Source organism: Mustelus asterias, chromosome 18 (assembly GCF_964213995.1).
Source record: "Mustelus asterias chromosome 18, sMusAst1.hap1.1, whole genome shotgun sequence".
In the NCBI taxonomy this organism is placed as follows: domain Eukaryota; kingdom Metazoa; phylum Chordata; class Chondrichthyes; order Carcharhiniformes; family Triakidae; genus Mustelus; species Mustelus asterias.
This window is the reverse complement of record NC_135818.1, coordinates 4,705,284-4,725,686: the sequence shown is the minus strand read 5'-3', so window position 1 is coordinate 4,725,686 and position 20,403 is coordinate 4,705,284. Positions and strand designations below refer to the sequence as shown.

At 43.3% G+C, this 20,403-nt stretch overlaps 1 protein-coding gene across 1 annotated transcript in view; it reads right to left on the bottom strand.

The window, feature by feature from the left end:
• The window catches only part of fam98b (family with sequence similarity 98 member B), a 48,385-nt gene extending 28,219 nt beyond the window's left edge, over window positions 1-20,166 (bottom strand). The window contains exons 1-4 of the mRNA XM_078233305.1: window positions 20,023-20,166; window positions 13,925-14,059; window positions 8,908-9,089; window positions 8,741-8,821 (exon numbers count right to left, since the gene is read on the bottom strand). Coding sequence (XP_078089431.1) covers window positions 8,741-8,821; window positions 8,908-9,089; window positions 13,925-14,006 — 345 coding nt within the window. The 5' untranslated portion in view covers window positions 14,007-14,059; window positions 20,023-20,166. The remainder of the gene's footprint in view (window positions 1-8,740; window positions 8,822-8,907; window positions 9,090-13,924; window positions 14,060-20,022) is intronic.
• Window positions 20,167-20,403: the final 237 nt, after the last annotated feature.

The window sequence follows — 20,403 nt, the reverse complement described above, 5'->3', positions numbered from 1 at the left end:
TCCAGACTTATTAGCGTCTGGACATGTAGCAAACTCCTTGCGGAATTTGCCCTCCAGTGGCCCAATCTTTCGCACCTGCAGAGGTCCTCCCGACTTGCAGCGCACGGACGTGTACCGAACTCCGCGGAGTCCGATCCCAGTGGCCCTAACCTTGGACGTCCTCCCCGGCTTTATAACTACAAGTACATGTTTTGTCGGGTCTTCAGTGGGCAGTCAGTTTGTGGTCGGGTTTGTTGTCGGGAGTCAGCGTAATGCAAAAACAACACAATCAATCACAGTTCGCGATCCCGGTCGCCCGCCCATAGAGGAACTTAAACACTACTTTACCGCTGTACAGCTATCGAACGGACTCTGTTCACAGGTTCAGATCGCGGCAGCCGTGAAACGCCGCTCAGACACTGGGAGGCGAATGTTACGTGGATTTAATAAAATGAGTAAAGATTTACTCATTGCCAGGGGACAGCGTTCCAGCGACGGTCGCGATCCCGGACGAGCCCCCAGTTGTTAGCGCTAGTGGGCGAACATGACCACTTCGGACTCAGAGTCAGGTTCAACAGCGGTACAGCTTTATTAACGTCGCGGAGGTGCAATCAGGACATACAAACAGCACTGTCCCAAAAGCACTCTAAAAGCCTGCCGCAATGGGCTACAGTTATACTCGAACTTTGACACGTTGTATGATTCAAATGCTAATGTTTTGTTTACAGTATTTGACTCTGACCATTCTGTTTTGATGTTTTGAGTACAGTATCGATGTTTAAGTATGGTAATCGTTTCTGTCCGATGGGTTTATCAATCGTCTAGAATCTCCGGGGTTTCTTGAACAATGGGTGTTTGGCTGATCTCAGGAAGTCTTTTGAGGCCAAGAAGGCTTCCTTAGTTATGTTAATCCTCTCCTTAGGTGTTTCTATGGAGGCTTCCTGATATCACTTGATTAGGTCAGTGGTGCTGATTTGATTAGATGAGGGGGGTACCTTTACTTTAGTTTCTTTTAGTGCCACCCTGTCTGGCTCCCTTTTGTGTGTTAGACCTTGTCTGCATTTTAAAAGCATGCCTTCTGCCTGCTTGTCTGGATCTGTCCCTTTTAATCTTTAATGGAGGGGTTCTGAGTGCAGTTCATATTATATACGTAACTTCATAAATTTGTTGTCCGCTAACAATGGGTTCCTCACATCGATTTTTGGAGGAGACACAGGAAAGGTACCTAAGGCAGTGTAGCAATAGAGTAAAGAAGCCAGAAGTTATTTTTACTCCAAGAATCCAGAGAGCCATTTTCAGCAAATAAGAGCAGGACCGTTAGTGCATTATGGGGTCCAGCCAGATCTGGCTGGAGATGGCTGAATCAATTGTACACCATATCCTTTCAAGTCTGTGTCCCATGGACATAAGGGAACAGAGGTGAGGGCTGTACCAATGGGGACTTGGGTCAATATAGTCCTGAAGATGGATGAAAGCTAGGGCCGCAACAGAAATGGAGGACAGAAAATCTGACCCAAGGGAAATAAGGCACTGACTGGGTCCAAGACATACAAGGCAGGGAAATGATGCTGGAAGCAATGAAGAACTGGAAGTACTGGGAGGAGAGGAGTGGATGTGGAGTTAGAAACAACCTTGCATGTTCTGAGAACAAGCAATGCTGGGCAGGCAAGAAGCAGAAACAAGAGTTAACAGGTGGCACAATCACATTGGAAGAAGTCACAATGTTTGTAATATGGCGAGTAAGTCAGAGTCCAATCAGTGAGTCCAGCGCGATTCATGTGTGGTCACCTACGGAAATTGTAACACTCTTGTCACAAAAAATCCTCAATTGCAGAGTAGGAAGTACTTGGAAGGCTTTCTTTCTTGATGGCTTTTTGGGCAGAACCACAAGGGAAAATAGCCAAGCACCATATGCTGCTTTAGCTACAAGGTATTGGCATTGTTAAGTCTTCAGAAAAAGGTTCCTATCTCAACTCCTGTTTGGATCTTTCTCCCCTTCTCTTGCTAATGTTCTCAAACAATATGCAGTCAGTAGAAGTGTACATGTTTGACAACTATAAATCATGGACCAGATGTACAAACCTAACTGACCTCAGCACATTCGAACATTATTCAACTGATCATGAAGTAAGTGTTTCATCGGGAAGACCAACAAACTGCCCATAAACTGTTGGACACAGGATTGTGCACATGAACATAAATCTTGTCTTATATCCACAGTTCACAAGATCTGTATATGAAAACACAGAACTTAAGAGATTATGAACTGGTCATTCTTTCATAGAAAGATCGGTTCGCTCTTGGGTCCAGCAACGGCACTTTGCACTCCACCCATTATTAATGACTTTGGGACAGTAACTTCAGAAAAGTTTTTAAAGTTTATTTATTAGTCACAAGTAAGGCTTACATTAACACTGCAATGAAGTTACTGCGAAATTCCCCTAGTCACCACAGTCCGGCGCCTGTTCAGGTCAATGCACCTAACCAGTACGTCTTTCAGAATGTGGGAGGAAACCGGAGCACCCGGAGGAAACCCACGCAGACACGGGGAAAACGTGCAAACTTCACACAGACAGTGACCCAAGCCGGGAATCGAACCCAGGTCCTTGGCACTGTGAAGCAGCAATGCTAACCACTGTGCTACCGTGCCGCCCCGAACAAGCTACTTACTGGTGTAAATAAATTTAATAAATCCATCAAGTTTGTCTGTCATAATATAGAGGTTTCTGAGCTATATTGGTATGTGCAACAGGTCTAAATTCTGAAACTAAGGTGCAATACTGAAGTTTGATTCAGCAGAAAACAATGGCCTAGATTGCACTACTCTAAACCACAGATCAAATTCTAACTACAGCAACTAAAATCACCAAAATAAACTGAAATAATAACAATTCCAAACTAAATTCTATAGCAACACATTGATCCAACTTGGTATAATCAACAGTGCAATTGTTGCCTCCATCTTTATTTTTTATACTGCGGTTTTTATTATTAGATTTAGGCACTGGGGCAAAGGGTGCGGGTTTTTAAAGGATAACTTTCCCTTTCTAATTTTGTATTGTCTATAGTGTCAGCTGTGGCTCAGTGGATAGCACTCGCACCTCTGAGTCAGAAGGTTGTGGGTTCAAATCCCAGTCCAGAGACCGGAGGACAAAAATCTTGACGTCTATATTTGTCTTTCTCTAATCTGTGTTGACACACTTGTTACAGACAGGGGAGAGAGGCAAACTGAACTCCTTTATTTTTCTCACCATCTGTCTGTAAACAGAGCTGTTTTAATTTTGGAAAGAGGCTGAAGCATGTTTCCCCAAACCCTGTGTGTGAAGTAAATTTTAAAGTGACTCTCAGCAAATTTTCCTTAGGGTTGAATCAGAAGTATATATTTTTTTAAACAGTGAAACACAGGGTTTAGTCGTCATATCTACAGACACAAGCGTACAAGGATATAGGACAGGAACGAGTTTTATAACTAAGCATAACTTAAAAACAAAGATATGGATATTAATTCATGTGAATGTCAGAGACCAGTGAAAGTTTCTTTACCGTCAGAGTTAAAGTCCAGGCCAGTTCAGCTTTTTAATTTCAGTTTATGATGGAGGAATAATACAGCAACTTGTCTTTCACCTTCAGCAAGTTTATTCCACATCCAGTTCAGTAGAGATACAACTCCTTATATCTAAGCAACCATATCACTAACATTTTCAAAAGCATTTAATGCAAATAACAGATTTCAAATTAACATTGAAAAAATCTAGATTATTAAAAACTAGATTTTTAAAAATAATTCAGTTGCAATTCTATTTTGCCCCCAATTTCCTCCACTGCAAGGTGCAACTTTGTAGAGTGGCATTGGGTGGCAGTGCCACCGTACTCCTACACAGTAAACGATAGTAAGGGGAGGCAATGGTATTATCACTGGACTATTAATCCAGAAACTCAGCTAATGTTCTGGGGATCCCGGGTTCGAAACCCACCACGACAGATGGTGGAATTTGAATTCAATATTTTAAAAAATCTGGAATTAAGAATCTCCCGATGACCATGAAACCATTGTCAATTGTTGGAAAAACCATCTGTTTCACTAATGTCTTTTAAGGAAGGAAATCTGCCATCCTTACCTGGGCAGACCTACATGCGACTCCAGAGCCATGTGCTGACTGCCAACTGCCCTCTGAAATGGCCAAGCAAGCCACTCAGTTCAAGGGCAACTAGGGATGGCAATAAATGCTGGCAAGCCAGCGACACCCATGCCCCATGAATGAATAAAAAAAATAGATGTTACTCTGCTTATTCAATTTTAGACAGTTTACAAAGAGTAATTATTGTCCATATGCACCACTGCTGAATAAGATTGCAACCTCCAACATTAATACTGGTTAGCGGTCAGGCCAAGATCCCAAGTTGCTGAACTCAACTGCGGAATACTTAAGCTAACCCAGCTAAGAACAAACATGGAAGATTTCTGTATGATTCAATAATGCATCAATGCACTTGTTGAACATTGACATCACTGAAAAAAGATTGAATGAAACAAGGGTAGCTTTCGTCATTAACCAACAGGTCGAGTATGCTTTATCCGAAATCCTTGGGCCAATTAAATTTTGCAATCAGATCATTTCGGTTTTCGGAAACCGCATATGAACCTACATCACAAAATCTAAGCCTCGGCTGGCTATAGTACAAAGTAAATAAAATGGCTAGGAAAGTAAGATATAACGGTGGCACAGTGGCAAGCACTGCTGCCTCAGCGCGAGGTACCCGGGTTCGGGTCACTTCTGTGTGGAGTTTGCATGTTCTCCCCGTGTCTGCGTGAGTTTCCTCCGGGTGCTCTGGTTTCCTCCCACTCCAAAGATTGGCCATGCTAAATTAACCCTAGTGCCAGGGGGACTAGCAGGGTAAATATATGGGGTTATGGGAATAGGACCTGGGTGGGATTATGATCGGTGCAGACTTGATGGGCCGAGTGGCCTTCTTCGGCACTGTAGAGATTCTATGAAAGAACTGAATAATAAATAAAGGGTACCTGCAATAAGTTTTTTATCGACACGTTCACCACAAAATTCACGAAGTAAACAATGCAGACAAACAGCTAGGCTTCCCGTGCTAAAGGTTGATGGAGTTCAAAAAATGTGTGGGTTTTTGCATGTGTTTGGTTTCCAGGATTAGATAAAGCACACTCCACCTGCAATGTTACAGATGAAGTGAAAAGCATGATTTAAAAGTACAGCTTTCATATGCGCTTCCTATAATTGGGTATAAAAATGGAATGCACACGTATCTAAACCAACCTGCACACTAATAAATACAGACCAATACAAAGGATTCTGTACAGAATATAGCCTATTTAAAGTTGATGTAACAGCAGCAATACATTCACACAATCTGTTGCAACTGAAGCTATCTGTAACACAAGAGATATGAGGTACTACTTTATAAGTGCAAGTTGCTTCATTCTGAAAGATCTTACATAACATATTCACACACTATTACCTACAGGAAGCCACAGCTGATATCTGAATGCACTGACGTGCCATTTTTGTCAGTTTCATTCAGTGGTAACATTCTCAACTTACAGCTAGAAATTTGTCAGTTCAATTCCTACTCCGTGCAAATTTAGGCAAACACATTAGTGCATTCCTAAGAGTGACACATTTTTGGAAGTGCGTCTTTGGTTGAGAGGTTAACCAAGGCTAAGTTTCCATGTCTGGTGAGCGTCAAAAGAAAGTCACAGCATTTTTCTCCAGCATTCACCCCTCCACCACGATCACCAAAAACAAATGGGGGTCATTAGTTCACTTTGAGCTCAACTGATAATACTCGTCTAATTTTTTTATTCATTCGTGGGACATGGATGTCGCTGGTTGACCAGCATTTATTGCCCATCCCTAGTTGCCCAAGGGCAGTTGAGAGTCAACCACATTGCTATGGCTCTGGAGTCACATATAGACCAGACCAGGTACCACAGCATATTTCCTTCCCTAAAAGGAAAGATGGGTTTTTCCAACAATCAACAATGGTTTCATGGTCATCAGTAGATTCTTAATTCCAGATATTTTTTATTGAATTCAAATTCCACCATCTGCCGTGATGGGATTCGAACCCAGGTCTCCAGAACATTAGCTGGGTTTCTGGATTAACAGTCTAGCGAAAACACCACTAGGCCATTGCCTCCCGCCATCTCTAGTGTCACACAGGTACCGTACATTAGAGATTTCAGCTGTCCCTACACATTAAACTAAACCATTAACTTATTAAACTTAATATATTGACTTAACCCCTCAAACATAATTTCAGGCCAACATTCATTGAGACTAAACTTCACACTCTGATACCCCTTTTCCACTGGTCCCTGGTGTTGAATAGAAAAGATATTATGTTAGGCTCAAGTGTAGACCTAGTTCACTGCTAATCTGAAGGTCAAAACTGCAACAGGTAACTTCAGCTGGCACTTGCCGTGCTTCTGCGATTTATCTCCATGTTAAAAGTCCCAATGCTTTATGCAAGGGCGACAATTTGTTCTGTTAGTGTTCAGATCAATATTCCTCCCTGAGGCATCACCACCAAACACCGCAATAAAGGTCATTAATACAAAATAGCAGCAAAGTTTAATCAAAAGAGAAAATGCTGGAAGATCTCAGCAGGTCTGGCAGCATCTGTAAGGAGAGAAAAGAGCTGACGCTTCGAGTCCAGATGACCAAAGCTTTGACTAAGGGTCATCTGGACTCGAAACGTCAGCTCTTTTCTCTCCTTACAGATGCTGCCAGACCTGCTGAGATCTTCCAGCGTTTTCTCTTTTGGTTTCAAATTCCAGCATCCGCAGTACAAAGAACAAAGAACAGTACAGCACAGGAAACAGGCCCTTTGGCCCTCCAAGCCTGTGCCGCTCATTGGTCCAACTAGACCATTCGTTTGTATCCCTCCATTCCCAGACTGCTCATGTGACTATCCAGGTAAGTCTTAAACGATGCCAGCGTGTCTGCCTCCACCACCCTACTTGGCAGCGCATTCCAGGCCCCCACCACTCTCTGTGTAAAAAACGTCCCTCTGATATCTGAGTTATACCTCGTCCCTCTCACCTTGAGCCCGTGATCCCTCGTGATCGTCACCTCCGACCTGGGAAAAAGCTTCCCACTGTTCACCCTATCTATACCCTTCATAATTTTGTACACCTCTATTAGGTCTCCCCTCATTCTCCGTCTTTCCAGGGAGAACAAGCCCAGTTTACCCAATCTCTCCTCATAGTCAAGACCCTCCATACCAGGCAACATCCTGGTAAACCTTCTCTGCACTCGCTCTAAAGCCTCCACGTCCTTCTGGTAGTGCGGCGACTAGAACTGGATGCAGTACTCCAAATGTGGCCTAACCAGCGTTCTATACAGCTGCAACATCAGACTCCAGCTTTTATACTCTATACCCCGTCCTATAAAGGCAAGCATACCATATGCCTTCTTCACCACCTTCCAAATCATTTATATATATCACAAATAGCAGAGGTCCCAGTACAGAGCCCTGCGGAACACCACTGGTCACAGGCCTCCAGCCGGAAAAAGACCCTTCGACTGCTACCCTCTGTCTCCTGTGGTCAAGCCAGTTCTCTACCCATTTAGCCACCTCTCCTTGTATCCCATGAGCCTTAACCTTCTTAACCAACCTGCCATGAGGGACTTTGTCAAATGCCTTACTGAAATCCATATAGACGACATCCACGGCCCTTCCTTCGTCAACCGTTTTTGTCACTTCCTCAAAACACTCCACCAAATTTGTAAGGCACGACCTCCCTCTTACAAAACCATGCTGTCTGTCACGAATGAGATTGTTCTAAATGCGCATACATCCTGTCTCTAAGTATCCTCTCCAACAACTTCCCTACCACGGATGTCAAGCTCACTGGCCTATAATTACCTGGGTTATCCCTGCTACCCTTCTTAAATAACGGTACCACATTCGCTATCCTCCAATCCTCAGGGGCCTCACCTGTGTCCAATGAAGAGACAAAGATTTCCGTCAGAGGCCCAGCAATTACATCTCTTGTCTCCCTGTGCAGTCTAGGATAGATGCCATCAGGCCCTGGGGATTTGTCAGTTTTAATGTTACCTAAAAAACCTAACACTTCCTCCCTTGTCATGGAGATTCTCTCTAACGGGTCAACACCTCCCTCTGAGACACTCACAGTCAACAAGTCCTTCTCCTTTGTGAATACCGATGCAAAGTATTCATTTAGGATCTCCCCTATTCCCTTGGGTTCTAAGCATAATTCCCCTCCTTTGTCCCCGAGAGGTCCGACTTTTTCCCTGACAACTCTTTTGTTCCTAACATATGGATAAAATGCCTTAGGATTCTCCTTAATTCTGTCTGCCAAGAACATTTCGTGACCTCCTTTTGCCCTTCCAACTCCCCGTTTGAGTTCTTTCCTACTCTCTCTGTATTCCTCCAGAGCTCCATCTGTTTTCAGTTGCCTGGACCTAACGTACGCCTCTCTTTTCTTTTTGATCAGATCCTCAATTTCCCTGGTTATCCACGGCTCTCGAATCCTACCTTTCCTATCCTTCCTTTTTACAGCCACATGCCTATCCTGCAGCCTTATCAACTGTTCCTTTAAAGACTCCCACATGCCAGACGTGGACTTACCCCCGAACAGCCTCTCCCAATCAACCCAAACAAGTAATTTGTTTCTAAGCAGCAAAGTTTACCCTCGTAACAGCAATTCAAAGTAGATGATTCTACGTGAAGGGTTTCCTTATTTCTCAAAGTAGTCTCTTACCCAGTGGTCAGGCGTTAGTGTTAGTTTCAATAACGGTTCTCCCACATGGCTTTTGGGAATTTTGGAAGTAACATTTTTCACCTGCAGAACAAGAAATATTTAGAGATTGGTCCAATCGAGCAAATACACATCAGGGTTTAAGAACAACAACAAACTGTAGAACCAACCTTTTCCTCTATAATCTTTAATAAATGTGCATCAGCAACACCAGATACAGGGCAGGGCAAATTCAATGTTGCACAGATAGATTTAATTTCCTGCCGAACTTCTTCTTTGTCTTCGACTTTGGACACTGGAGGAGATTTGGAGTGCAGGATTCTTGCTGTCTGAAGCTCCGATGATAGGTATACTGAAAACAAATAGATACAAAGAGATAAAAGCAGAGGTTTCTTTTTGTAAATTTTAAATATATCTAAAGATAATATTTAAGACTTAAGAATGCATTGGCAAACGCAGACAGCTGTCAATTTCCTTTGGATTAGAAATTTGGCTAATTTATTTTATACATTCATTCACGTAACAAATGACCTTCAACGAAGCAGGTTAATTTTGCTACAAGAGATGAAAGGCTCTAAAGAAATCTTATCTCTCGCTGAGAAAGAAAGCAAAGTTTTGTTCATCCTTACAACTATATTCCCCACACCCTCTGCAAAAGGTCAATTTTTAGCAGAGAATATTTGCTTGTTCTCCTCGTGCCTGCGTGGGTTTCCTCCGGGTGCTCCGGTTTCCTCCCACAGTCCAAAGGTGTGCAGGTTAGGTGGATTGGCCATGCTAAATTGTCCCTTAGTGGCCAAAGATGTGTAGGTTAGGGGGATTAGCCATGTTGAACACATGGGGTTACGGGGATAAGGGGGGTGCACGGGTGAGATGTTCTTTTGGAGTTGGTGCAGATTCAATAAGTCTCTTCCTGCACTGCATGGCATTCTTCAATGGTAACATTGCAAACACTTTAAAAACGTCCAGTTTTATGCTAAAATGATTTTAATAAAGCAATTCTAAGGTTTATTTAGAACTAATTGTTTTTTTAACTCTTTGATATAGCCCCTTTCCCAGTTTTAGGATATCTCAAAGGAACATCAGGAAACAGCAAGCTTCTTTCAGTCTGTTATACTGTTCTGTTAGATCATGGCTGTCCTGCATCTTAACTTCAGCTACCCTTCATGGTTTAGTGACCATTAATGCCCCTGCCTAACGAAACAAAAATATTATCGATTTCAATCGGAGAAGGGGGATATGGCAGCACTTTATAAAAGGCGACGGAACAACAAAAGGGGGATACCATTATGACGTTAGCTAGCACAGGGGCTGTTAACAGTTTAGCAGCAATGGGGTCAGAAGTGGGAGTGGGCTTCATTGACAAAATATAAGAGGAAAACAGAGAAACTTTAAAAAAAAACAGGTTCACAGGTATGTGGGTGCTGGGAACAACATCCCAGCTTGTGACACTAATAAATAAACTTTAAAAACTATAAATCCCCCGAAGGGGCCCAAGTCTGATTTACTTTGCTGCTGAGTTAGCTGACACAGTAAGAGTTTTAACAACACCAGGTTAAAGTCCAACAGGTTTATTTGGCAGCAAATGCCATTAGCTTTCGGAGCCCTGCTCCTTCGTCAGATGGAGTGGATATCTGCTCCCAAACAAGGCACACAGAGACACAAAATCAAGTTACAGAATACTGATTAGAATGCGAATCTTTACAGTTAATCAAGTCTTAAAGATACAGACAATGTGAGTGGAGAGAGCATTAGGCACAGGTTAAAGAAATGTGTATTGTCTCCAGACAGGACAGCAGTGAGATTCTGCAAGTCCAGGAGGCAAGCTGTGGGGGTTTCTGATAGTGTGACATGAACCCAAGATCCCGGTTTAGGCCGTCCTCGTGTGTGCGGAACTTGGTTATCAGTTTCTGCTCAGCTACTCTGCGCTGTCGTGGGTCGTGAAGGCCGCCTTGGAGAACGCTTACCCGAAGATCAGAGACTGAATGCCCGTGACCGCTGAAGTGCTCCCCAACAGGAATAGAACAGTCTTGCCTGGTGAGTGTCACGTGGTGTTCATTCATCCGTTGTCGTAGCATCTACATGGTTTCCCCAATGTACCATGCCTTGGGACATCCTTTCCTGCAGCATATCAGGTAGACAACGTTGGCCGAGTTGCAAGAGTAGGTACCGTGTACCTGGTAGATGGTGTTCTCACGTGAGGTGATGGCATCCGTGTCGATGATCCGGCACGTCTTGCAAAGGTTGCTGTGGCAGGGGTTGTGTGGTGTCGTGGTCACTGTTCTCCTGAAGGCTGGGTAGTTTGCTGCGGACAATGGTCTGTTTGAGGTTGTGTGGTTGTTTGAAGGCAAGAAGTGGGGGTGTGGGGATGGCCTTGGCGAGATGTTCGTCTTCATCAATGACATGTTGAAGGCTCTGGAGGAGAAGCCTTAGCTTCTCTGCTCCGGGGAAGTACTGGACGACGAAGGGTACTCTGTCCACCCGTGTTTGTCTTCTGAGGAGGTCGGTGCGGTTTTTCGCTGTGGCGCGCCAGAACTATCGATCGATGAGTCGAGCGCCATATCCTGTTCTTATGAGGGCATCCTTCAGCGTCTGGAGGTGTCTGTTGCGATCCTCCTCATCCGAGCAGATCCTGTGTATACGGAGGGCTTGTCCGTAGAGGATGGCTTCTTTAACGTGTTTAGGGTGGAAGCTGGAGAAGTGGAGCATTGTGAGGTTATCCGTGGGCTTGCGGTACGGTGAGGTGCTGAGGTGACCATCCTTGATGGAGATGCGTGTGTCCAAGAATGCAAACGATTCCGGAGAGTAGTCCATGGTGAGTCTGATGGTGGGATGGAACTTGTTGATGTCATCATAGAGTTGTTTCAGTGATTGTTCACCATGAGTTCAAAGGAAGAAAATGTCATCGATGTATCTAGTGCATAGCATCAGTTGAAGTTCCTGTGCGGTGAAGCAGTCTTGTTCGAACCTGTGCATGAAGATGTTGGCATACTGAGGTGCAAATTTGGTCCCCATGGCTGTTCCGCGTGTCTGGATGAAGAACTGGTTGTTGAAGGTGAAGACATTGTGGTCCAGGATGAAGCGGATGAGTTGTAAAATTGCATCTGGAAACTGGCAGTTGTCGGCGTTGAGTACTGAGGCCGTTGCAGCAATGCCATCATCGTGGGGGATGCTGGTGTAGAATGCCGAGACATCCATTGTGACGAGGAGTGCTCCTGGTTCAACTGCTCCATGTGTGCCGAGTTTCTGTAGGAAGTCCGTAGTGTCGCGACAAAAGCTGGGGGTTCTTTGTACAATGGGTTTCAGAATGCCCTCGACATAGCCGGAGAGGTTCTCGCACAGGGTCCCATTGCCCGATACGATGGGACGGCCGGGTGTGTTTGCCTTGTGTATCTTCGGGAGGCAGTAGAGATCTCCAACGCGGGGAGTACATGGGATGAGAGCACGGAGGGTGCTCTGAAGGTCCGGATCAAAGGTCTTGATCAGAGTGTTGAGTTGACGGGTGTGTTCTTTGGTCGGATCTGTGGGTAACTATCTGTAGTGTTCCTCGTTCAGTTGTCGGTACACTTCTTTGCAGTAATCCGTTCTATTCAGTATGACGATGGCCCCTCCTTCGTCTACTGGTTTGATGACAATGTTGCGGTTGGTCTTGAGAGCGTGGATGGCATTGCGTTGTGCTTGGGTGATGTTCGGGGCTGTCTTGAGTGCGGCTGATGAATTTGGTGTTGACGCACCTCCTGATGGCTTGGGCATACGTGTCAAGTCGAGGGCAGCGGCCTTCCGGAGGAGTCCAATTCAACTCTTTCCTCTTCGGTTGCACTGCGGATCTCTCTGTCGAAAGTTCCGGTTCATTGACTGTCTCATTGTGTTCGCTGTTGGCCTCTTGGGGGTTTGTGGAAGAACTCCCGCAGCCTCATTCGCCTGATGAATTCCTCGGAGTCTGCTGCGAGACTGATGGGATCTATTTTGGTGGTGGGGCAAAAATTGAGCCCTCGGCTGAGAACTTCGATTTCATCTGGTTGAAGTGTGTAGTCCAACAAGTTGACAATGGACTTCCCTGCAGTGGTACTGTTTTCTACTGTGGTACCGGGGAAGGCTTGGTTGCTGCTGGTGGTGATGCCGAGTTTCTCAAGTTTCCTGTTTTTGGTGTGCATGTAGATGGTGTAGTTCCTTTGTCTCGTCTGCTTGGCAGAGTTTCGCAGCTGGTCTGCGTCCTGAGCGCAAGTTGAGAATATGGAATTAGCTGACAACAGATCATCTCTCCCTGCTAGAGAGAGAAAGCCAGAAAATGGGGAAAAAAGGGAAAAACAAAAGAGATTTCCGATCCCCAAGGCTATCTAGTGACTCTTACAGAAGAGCTTGAATGGTGAGAAGGAAATGATCAATCCTAGGTCTGCTGCCTCTACAGTCGAGCAACCCGCCAGCGTTCACTGCTCTCTGTGGGGCAGGTTTGATGGGCCAGCTGGCGCTACCCGGCGCATCAATTTTCTAGGTTGATATTTAGGCAAACAGTGAAGAACAGCAACTCTGAAAAAGTGCCGTGTGGCTGCTGATGACAAAGAGTCCTCAAAGCTCCTGAAAAACAATCAGTGAATTCTTGTAACAAGGGATTTTGGGGACACCTTGTGGTGAATTATAGTGAGTCAGGCACGCTCTCAAAACACTCAGTGATAGAAGGGCCACAGTGCCAAACAGTAATATTACTAGTAGATCCATTTTTTGTGGCATAAATTTTCTGCTTCCATTTTTCTATGTCTTTGCGATATGTTATAAGCAATCCTATTAAGTAAAATAAAAATGAAGGCACAGTGCTTAGCACTGTTGCCTCACAGTGCCAGGGACCCAGGATCGATACCAGCCTCGGGTCACTGTCTGTGTGGAGTTTGCACATTCTCCCCATGTCTGCGTGGGTTTCCAATTTCCTCTCACAGTCCAAAGATGTAAAGGCTAGATGGATTGGCCATGATGAATTGCCCCTTAATGTCAGGGGGACTAAGTAGGGTAAATGCATGGGGTTATGGGGATAGGGCCTGGGTGGGATTGGGGCCGGTGCAGATTTGATGGGCCAAATGGTCTCCTTCTGCACTGTAGGGATTCTATGATAAAGGTTCCAGCAGCAATCCCTGCAACAAATGCATGGAAAATATCAACAATAAAAATTCTACCTCGCTGGCAGACAATTTAACTTACACAGAAGTTTTAAGCAATCTTCTTTCTTTTTTAGTCTCTCTTCAAAATCCCCAGTGAGAAGTGTTGAATAGGGGCAAGACATCTCTTTTAGGAAGCCATTAATCTCCAACAGAAAGCTTTCAACATCATCGGCACCTTAAATAGCAAGTCAGTAGAATTAAAATATTAGTAAATTAGAAGTGTATGAATCATTTCTTTCCTTTAATACTTGTCAAGAAGTCAAATCTATCCAAGAAAATGGAATGTCCTAGGACACATTTCCCTCTCAATGCTAAAGCACCACATAGCAAACAAAACTCTCAGAAACAGCAGCTGCATAAAAGACAATCGGCTCTGATTCCAATATATGTCGCTAAATCTGGCTATCACATTTCACTAACTGATCCAATCGCCAGGACTAAAATCCAAACAATTCTCAAATTAAAATGGGATAAATATCATGTACAACACTAACATAAATTCCTCCAATCAACAATTAACCCGGTGCTATAGGCATTTAAGTTGAATACAAAAAGAAAACTGTGTCAATTAATGCCATCAAATAAAGGGGAAAAGCCTTTGTCTCCATCTAACTCCAATCAAAAAAAAATCATAACATCCTCCTACTGCAGAGAACTGGCAATCAGAAATAGGAGCTGGTGTCCATACAGCTCCTCAAGCTTGTTCTGTCGTTTAATAAGATCATCACCGACCCTTTATTTCACAGATTCTTATTAATTTGCTCTCATTAAATTGTGTGAAGTTATTTAAAATCCACTTAAGTACAGAGGGATTTGGGTGTTCTAGTGCATGAATCACAAAAAGCTAGCAGGCAGGTCCAACAAGTAGTTAAGAAAGCAAACGACATTTTGGCCTTTCTTGCAAAGTTTAAAAATAGGGAGGTTTTGTTGCAATTGTACAGAGTGTTGGTGAGGTCTCACTGGAATAGTGTGCACAGTTTCGGTCCCCTTACCTAAAAAAGGATATAGTAACATTGGAGGCAGTCCAAAGGAGATTCGCCGGGCTAATTCCTGGAATGAGTAGGTTGTCCCATCAAGAGAGAGTAAGTAGTCTGGGCCTATATTCCTTGGAATTTAGAAGAGTGAGGGTTGACCTTAATCAAACATATACGATCCTGAGGGGGCTGGAAGGGTAGATGGTGAGATGTTTTCACAAGTGGGAGAGTCTTGAACAAGGGGACAAAGCTACAAGATAAATGATCGGTTATTTCAAACTGAGTTGTGTAGAAATTTCTTCTCACAGAGGTAGGTGAATCTCTGGAATTCTCCGCCCTAAAGAGTGGTGGAGGCTGGATCATTAGAGGTATTAAAAGTGGAGGTGGATAAATATTTGATAGATCGTGAAGTAGAGAGAGGGCTATGGGGAAGTGTAGTTGAGAATTTTGATCAATTCTAAATACCCAGCATGAAGATAATTAGCAGCTAATGTTTTAATATGTGGCTTGAGAATAATACAAAATATTTAAGTAACATATTAATAATGTCTCTAAGAAATGAATTTGTAACATGCCAGTAAAATGAAAGATGTGGAGATGCCGGCGTTGGACTGGGGTAAACACAGCAAGTTTGTGAGACTTCATGAAAGATACCAGCACAAGTCAGGCACAAAGTATGCAACAAAGTAAATTACCCATACACATCCAGGCTGGGGGATAATACCAAATGATATTTGGTATTAGAGCTGGTTTAAACTGGTTAGAGAAATGCTGAATCATAAGAAGCCATTTTTGGGAAAGAACGTCTGTAAAACGGACAAACGAACGACAAATCAATATTTGAAAGTGTCAAACTATAATTGATTGAAGGACATACCATTAGATTGACAGAACAGTGAATTAAATTGCATTTAATTAAGTGCTGGGCTGTATAATCTGATAAGAAAAAGTATAACCATTCTGCTTTTTGGCATGAAATCTAAGATCTTTTGAGAATGCCTCATAGCTCATTTGCTGTGTAGGTGAAATCAGAGATCTTCCTTTCAGCCAAAATAAATTTGTCTCGTCCTAATTGTATGTTTGTTGGAATATTTTTAATTTGTAATGTTTTTGATTCTAACATTTCAATGTTTTAATCAAAACTAGTTTAATTGAAGAATTTCATTGAACTGAATATTTTTTTTAGCCTTTGTGAAATGAAATGTTTAATGAAAAGATCTTTAAATTAATCAGGCCACCTAGAAGAATTTCCCACAACAGGAAGTGACACAAAAGGAGTTGAGGACAGCAGAGATCAGCCATGATCACATTGAACGGCGAGGCAGGCTTGAAGGTGACCTACTCCTGCTTCTATTTCCCATTTTCATCCATCCTTTTTCTGGCGTTCATGATCATATTTCACATGTGCATCTCGATGATTGTGTAGCCGGCAGTCACACCCTGGCCAGGATCATCATGGCGATAATTTTAAATTTTACTGCTCACTCTTCCACTATTCTACCTTGTTCATTTACAAAAGTAGGTAAGGCTGCACGTCAACAAGATAGTCCTGGCTTTGGGGGACTCAAATTCGTTCCTTTTCTAGTTTAAAATCATAACCCCCTTTCCCTGCTTGTTGAATTTGTCACAGTAACCAATACTGCTTGAAAGCTCAATAATTCAACCTTAATTTCGAAGCTTAGCACCTTGATTTTGATTTCATTTATTAAGACCATAAGATATAGGAGCAGAATTAGGCCATTTGGCCCATCGAGTCTGCTCCGCCATTCAATCATGGCTGATATGAATCTCATCCCCATTCTCCTGCCTTCTCCCCTTAACCCCTTATTAATCAAGAACCTATCTATCTCTGTCTTAAAGACACTCAATGACCTGGCCTCCACAGCTTTCTGTGGCAATGAGTTCCACAGATTCACCAACCTCTGGCTGAAGAAATTCCTCCTCATCTCAATTTTAAAGAAGCGTCCCTTCACTCTGAGGCTGTGCCCTCGAGTTCTAGCCTCTCTCACTAGTGGAAACATCCTCTCCACATTCACTCTATCCAGGCCTCTCAGTATTCTGTAAATGTCAATTAGATCCCCCCTCGTCCTTCTAAACTCCATTGAGTATAGACCCAGACTCCTCAACCACTCCTCATATGACAAAGCCTTCATTCCAGGGATCATTCTTGTGAACCTCCTCTGGATCCCTTCCAAGGCCAGCACATCCTCCCTTAGATATGGGGCCCAAAATTGTTCACAATACTGCAAATGGGGTCTGACCAGAGCCTTATACAACCTTAGCAGTCCATCCCTGCTCTTGTATTATTGTCACATGTATTAGTAGACAGTGAAAAGTATTGTTCCTTCTGTGCTATACAAAGCATACTGTACATAGAGTGCAGATAACATAGGAACTCTTATTAATTGATTACAAGCAATCAGCATTTGCTGTTGGCAATATCAAACAGGTCAGATCATCTCGCTAAAGACCATAAGATCACATGGTGCATAGTGAACACAATTCAAAAAGGGAAAACATATGTAGAGATTTTTGCCTCCAACTGTTTATCATCTTTGTGCATTTTTACGTGGGCACTTTTGTGATTGACACAATCAGAGGACAGGTGGGGTGGTCCTTGCCATGATGTGATTACTAACGACATGAACATTGGGATGCGTATGTGAAGCAGGAATGTGGGGCTAAAATTACACTCACATCAGCTACGATCTTACTGAATGGCGGAGCAGGCTCAAGGGGCCAAGTGGCCTACTCCTGCTCCTAATTTGCATATTCCTAAGTATAGTCATGAATGCCAGTAAAAGGATAGATTAAATTGTGAAGTTATTTAATATCCATTTTATCATAGAATCCCTACAGTGCGAAAGGAGACCATTCGGTCCATCACGTCTGCATCAACCACAGCCCCACCCAGGCCCTATCCCCTTAACCCCATGTATTTACCCTGTTCGTCCCCCTGACACTAAGGGACAATTTAGCATGGCCAATCCATCTAACCCGCACATCTTTGGACAGTGGGAGGAAACCGTAGCACCCGGAGGAAACCCACGCAGACACAGGGACAATGTGCAAACTGCACACAGTCACCCAAGGCTGGAGTTAAACCTGGGTCCCTGGTGCTGTGAAGCAGCAGTGCTAACCACTGTGCCATCCATGAGAGCAAATTAGAACTTGTAAAACAAAGGGTCAGCGATGATCTCATAAATGACAAGAGTAAGCTCAAGGAACCGTGTGCCATACGCCGGATCCTATTTCTCAAGTTTATAAACAAATTTATCAACAAAATTGGTGAATATTCTCGAAGATGCATGAATATAATTGCAGAATAACAAATTCACTGGCTGCATTCATAGAATTGCAAGGATATACACTAACAGAACTGTACCCCCAACTTAATGGAACTATACCCTTATTGATATTAAACTGTATCAAATCAAACTGAAAATGAGAAATACGCCAACAGGTAATTCAGCCCTTAGAGACTGCATTGCCATTCAATCAAATCACAGCTGATTTTATCTTAACTTCATCTATTAGCCTTAGTTCTGTAATCCTCACCTGATCTATCCATGTCAGTTCAGAAATATTCAATTGGCTCTCTGTGGGGTGTGTGCAAGTGTTCCCGATTTCTGCTAGTTTTCCTCACACTGGTTATACTTCCACCCACTCAATGTCCCCATGCAACTTTCTGTGCCTCCCATCTACACGACTTACTCTGCCCCCTGACTTGGTGCCATCAGCAAACTTGGATATGCCGCTGTCTATCAGTGGTTTGAAAATGCAATGAAAACAGAGCCCCAGTACAGATCACCGTGGGAGCCTGCCTGCCAATCTGAGTACAGATCCATTAGGCCGGCTGTTGTCTCCTAACCAGTTCCTCCCTCACATCAATACGTTGTCATACATTCCACGTGCGCCCATTTCTGTAACAACCTCTTACAGACCTTCTGAAAGTCTGTATAAATAATGCCCATAGACACTCCCTTGTGGAAATCATTAAAGATTTGTCCATCTTTAGCCTCATTTTCTGAATTATTATTTTTTTAAAAGTTGGATACTATGCCCGGTGAGTACATCTGCGATATTCCTCATCCACATTTTCCATGTATCTAATTACACATCTGTTCTATCTCCACACCACATCCATAAAAGGGATTCTACCAAAAGTAGCAAATTGACAGGATACTTTGCTTCCTGTAGCAATGAATTTAAGCTGTTTTCGCCGAACCAATGCTCCTGGATGTAACAACTGGAGGGATACATTGATCAAGTCATCTTCCTTAAGCGCGATTTCTAGAACTTTCTTTTATTCAGCATGTGATATCATTTGGCTCAAATATTATTTGAACTTCCCAATTATAATTTTACCAGTATAATTAAACCATTATGATACAGGTTTTTACCTATGCTTTCATATATAATCAGATTACATTATTTTCTTATCAGCAGGAGCGTATGGAGGAAACCCTCGCAGACATGGGGAGAACGTGGGCGGCACGGTAGCACAGTGGTTAGCACTGCTGCTTTACAGCTCCAGGGACCTGGGTTCGAATCCCGGCTCGGGTCGCTGTCTGTGTGGAGTTTGCACATTCTCCCTGTGTCTGTGTGGGTTTCCTCCGGGTGCTCCGGTTTCCTCCCACAGTCCAAAGATGTGCAGGTTAGGTTGATTGGCCATTCTAAATTGCCCCTTAGTGTCCCGGGATGCATAGGTTAGAGGGGTTAGTGGGTAAATATGTAAGGATATATGGATAGGGCCTGGGTGGGATTCTGGTTGGTGCAGTCTCGATGGGCCGAACGGCCTCTTTCTGCACTGTAGGATTCTATGAACGTGCAGAGTCCGCACAGAGTGACCCAAGCCAGAAATCAAACCTGGGTCCCTGGCATTGTGAGGCAGCAGTGCTAACTACTGTGCCACCGTGCCACCCATCATGATGATACAGGTCTTTACCTATGCTTTCACATATAATGAGGTTAAATTATTTTCTCATCGGCACAAGGAGGCAAACTTCAAGCTAAACACTTCTCAGAAATATATTTTAGAAAAACGTTCAGGGCCGTGGAACAAGCATATTTGGTCTCTTGATAATTTTCTTTCTTACAGGAGTGGAACAAGAGCAAGCACAGTGTTTAAACAATAGATGTTCTGAGACCAGACTGTACTTACTGGCAGTGGCATTTATACTTTCTTCCAAATTACACAATGTTTTAATCTGTGATGATAACCACACACAAAGTTCAGTAAATTCTAAAGAGGATGGCCCAGCCTCAACTGCTTTCAAAAGCGCTTCTTCTTCTAACAAGGGTCCACTGTACCTGTACCAAAAGAAAAAGATTCATTAAAGTAGAATGTTAATGTCAAAATGTGGGTCCAAATAGATAAAAAAAATAGCAGAAATAATCACGGCCTAATGGAAATACTGTCCGACAAGTAGGAAACTTGTCAAACAAAATCTGTTCTTCAAAGTTCAGAAGACACAAAGAAAATGGACAATAGGGACACAGGCATTCTCAGGTAATGTTCACGATATTTGCAGAATGTACTGAT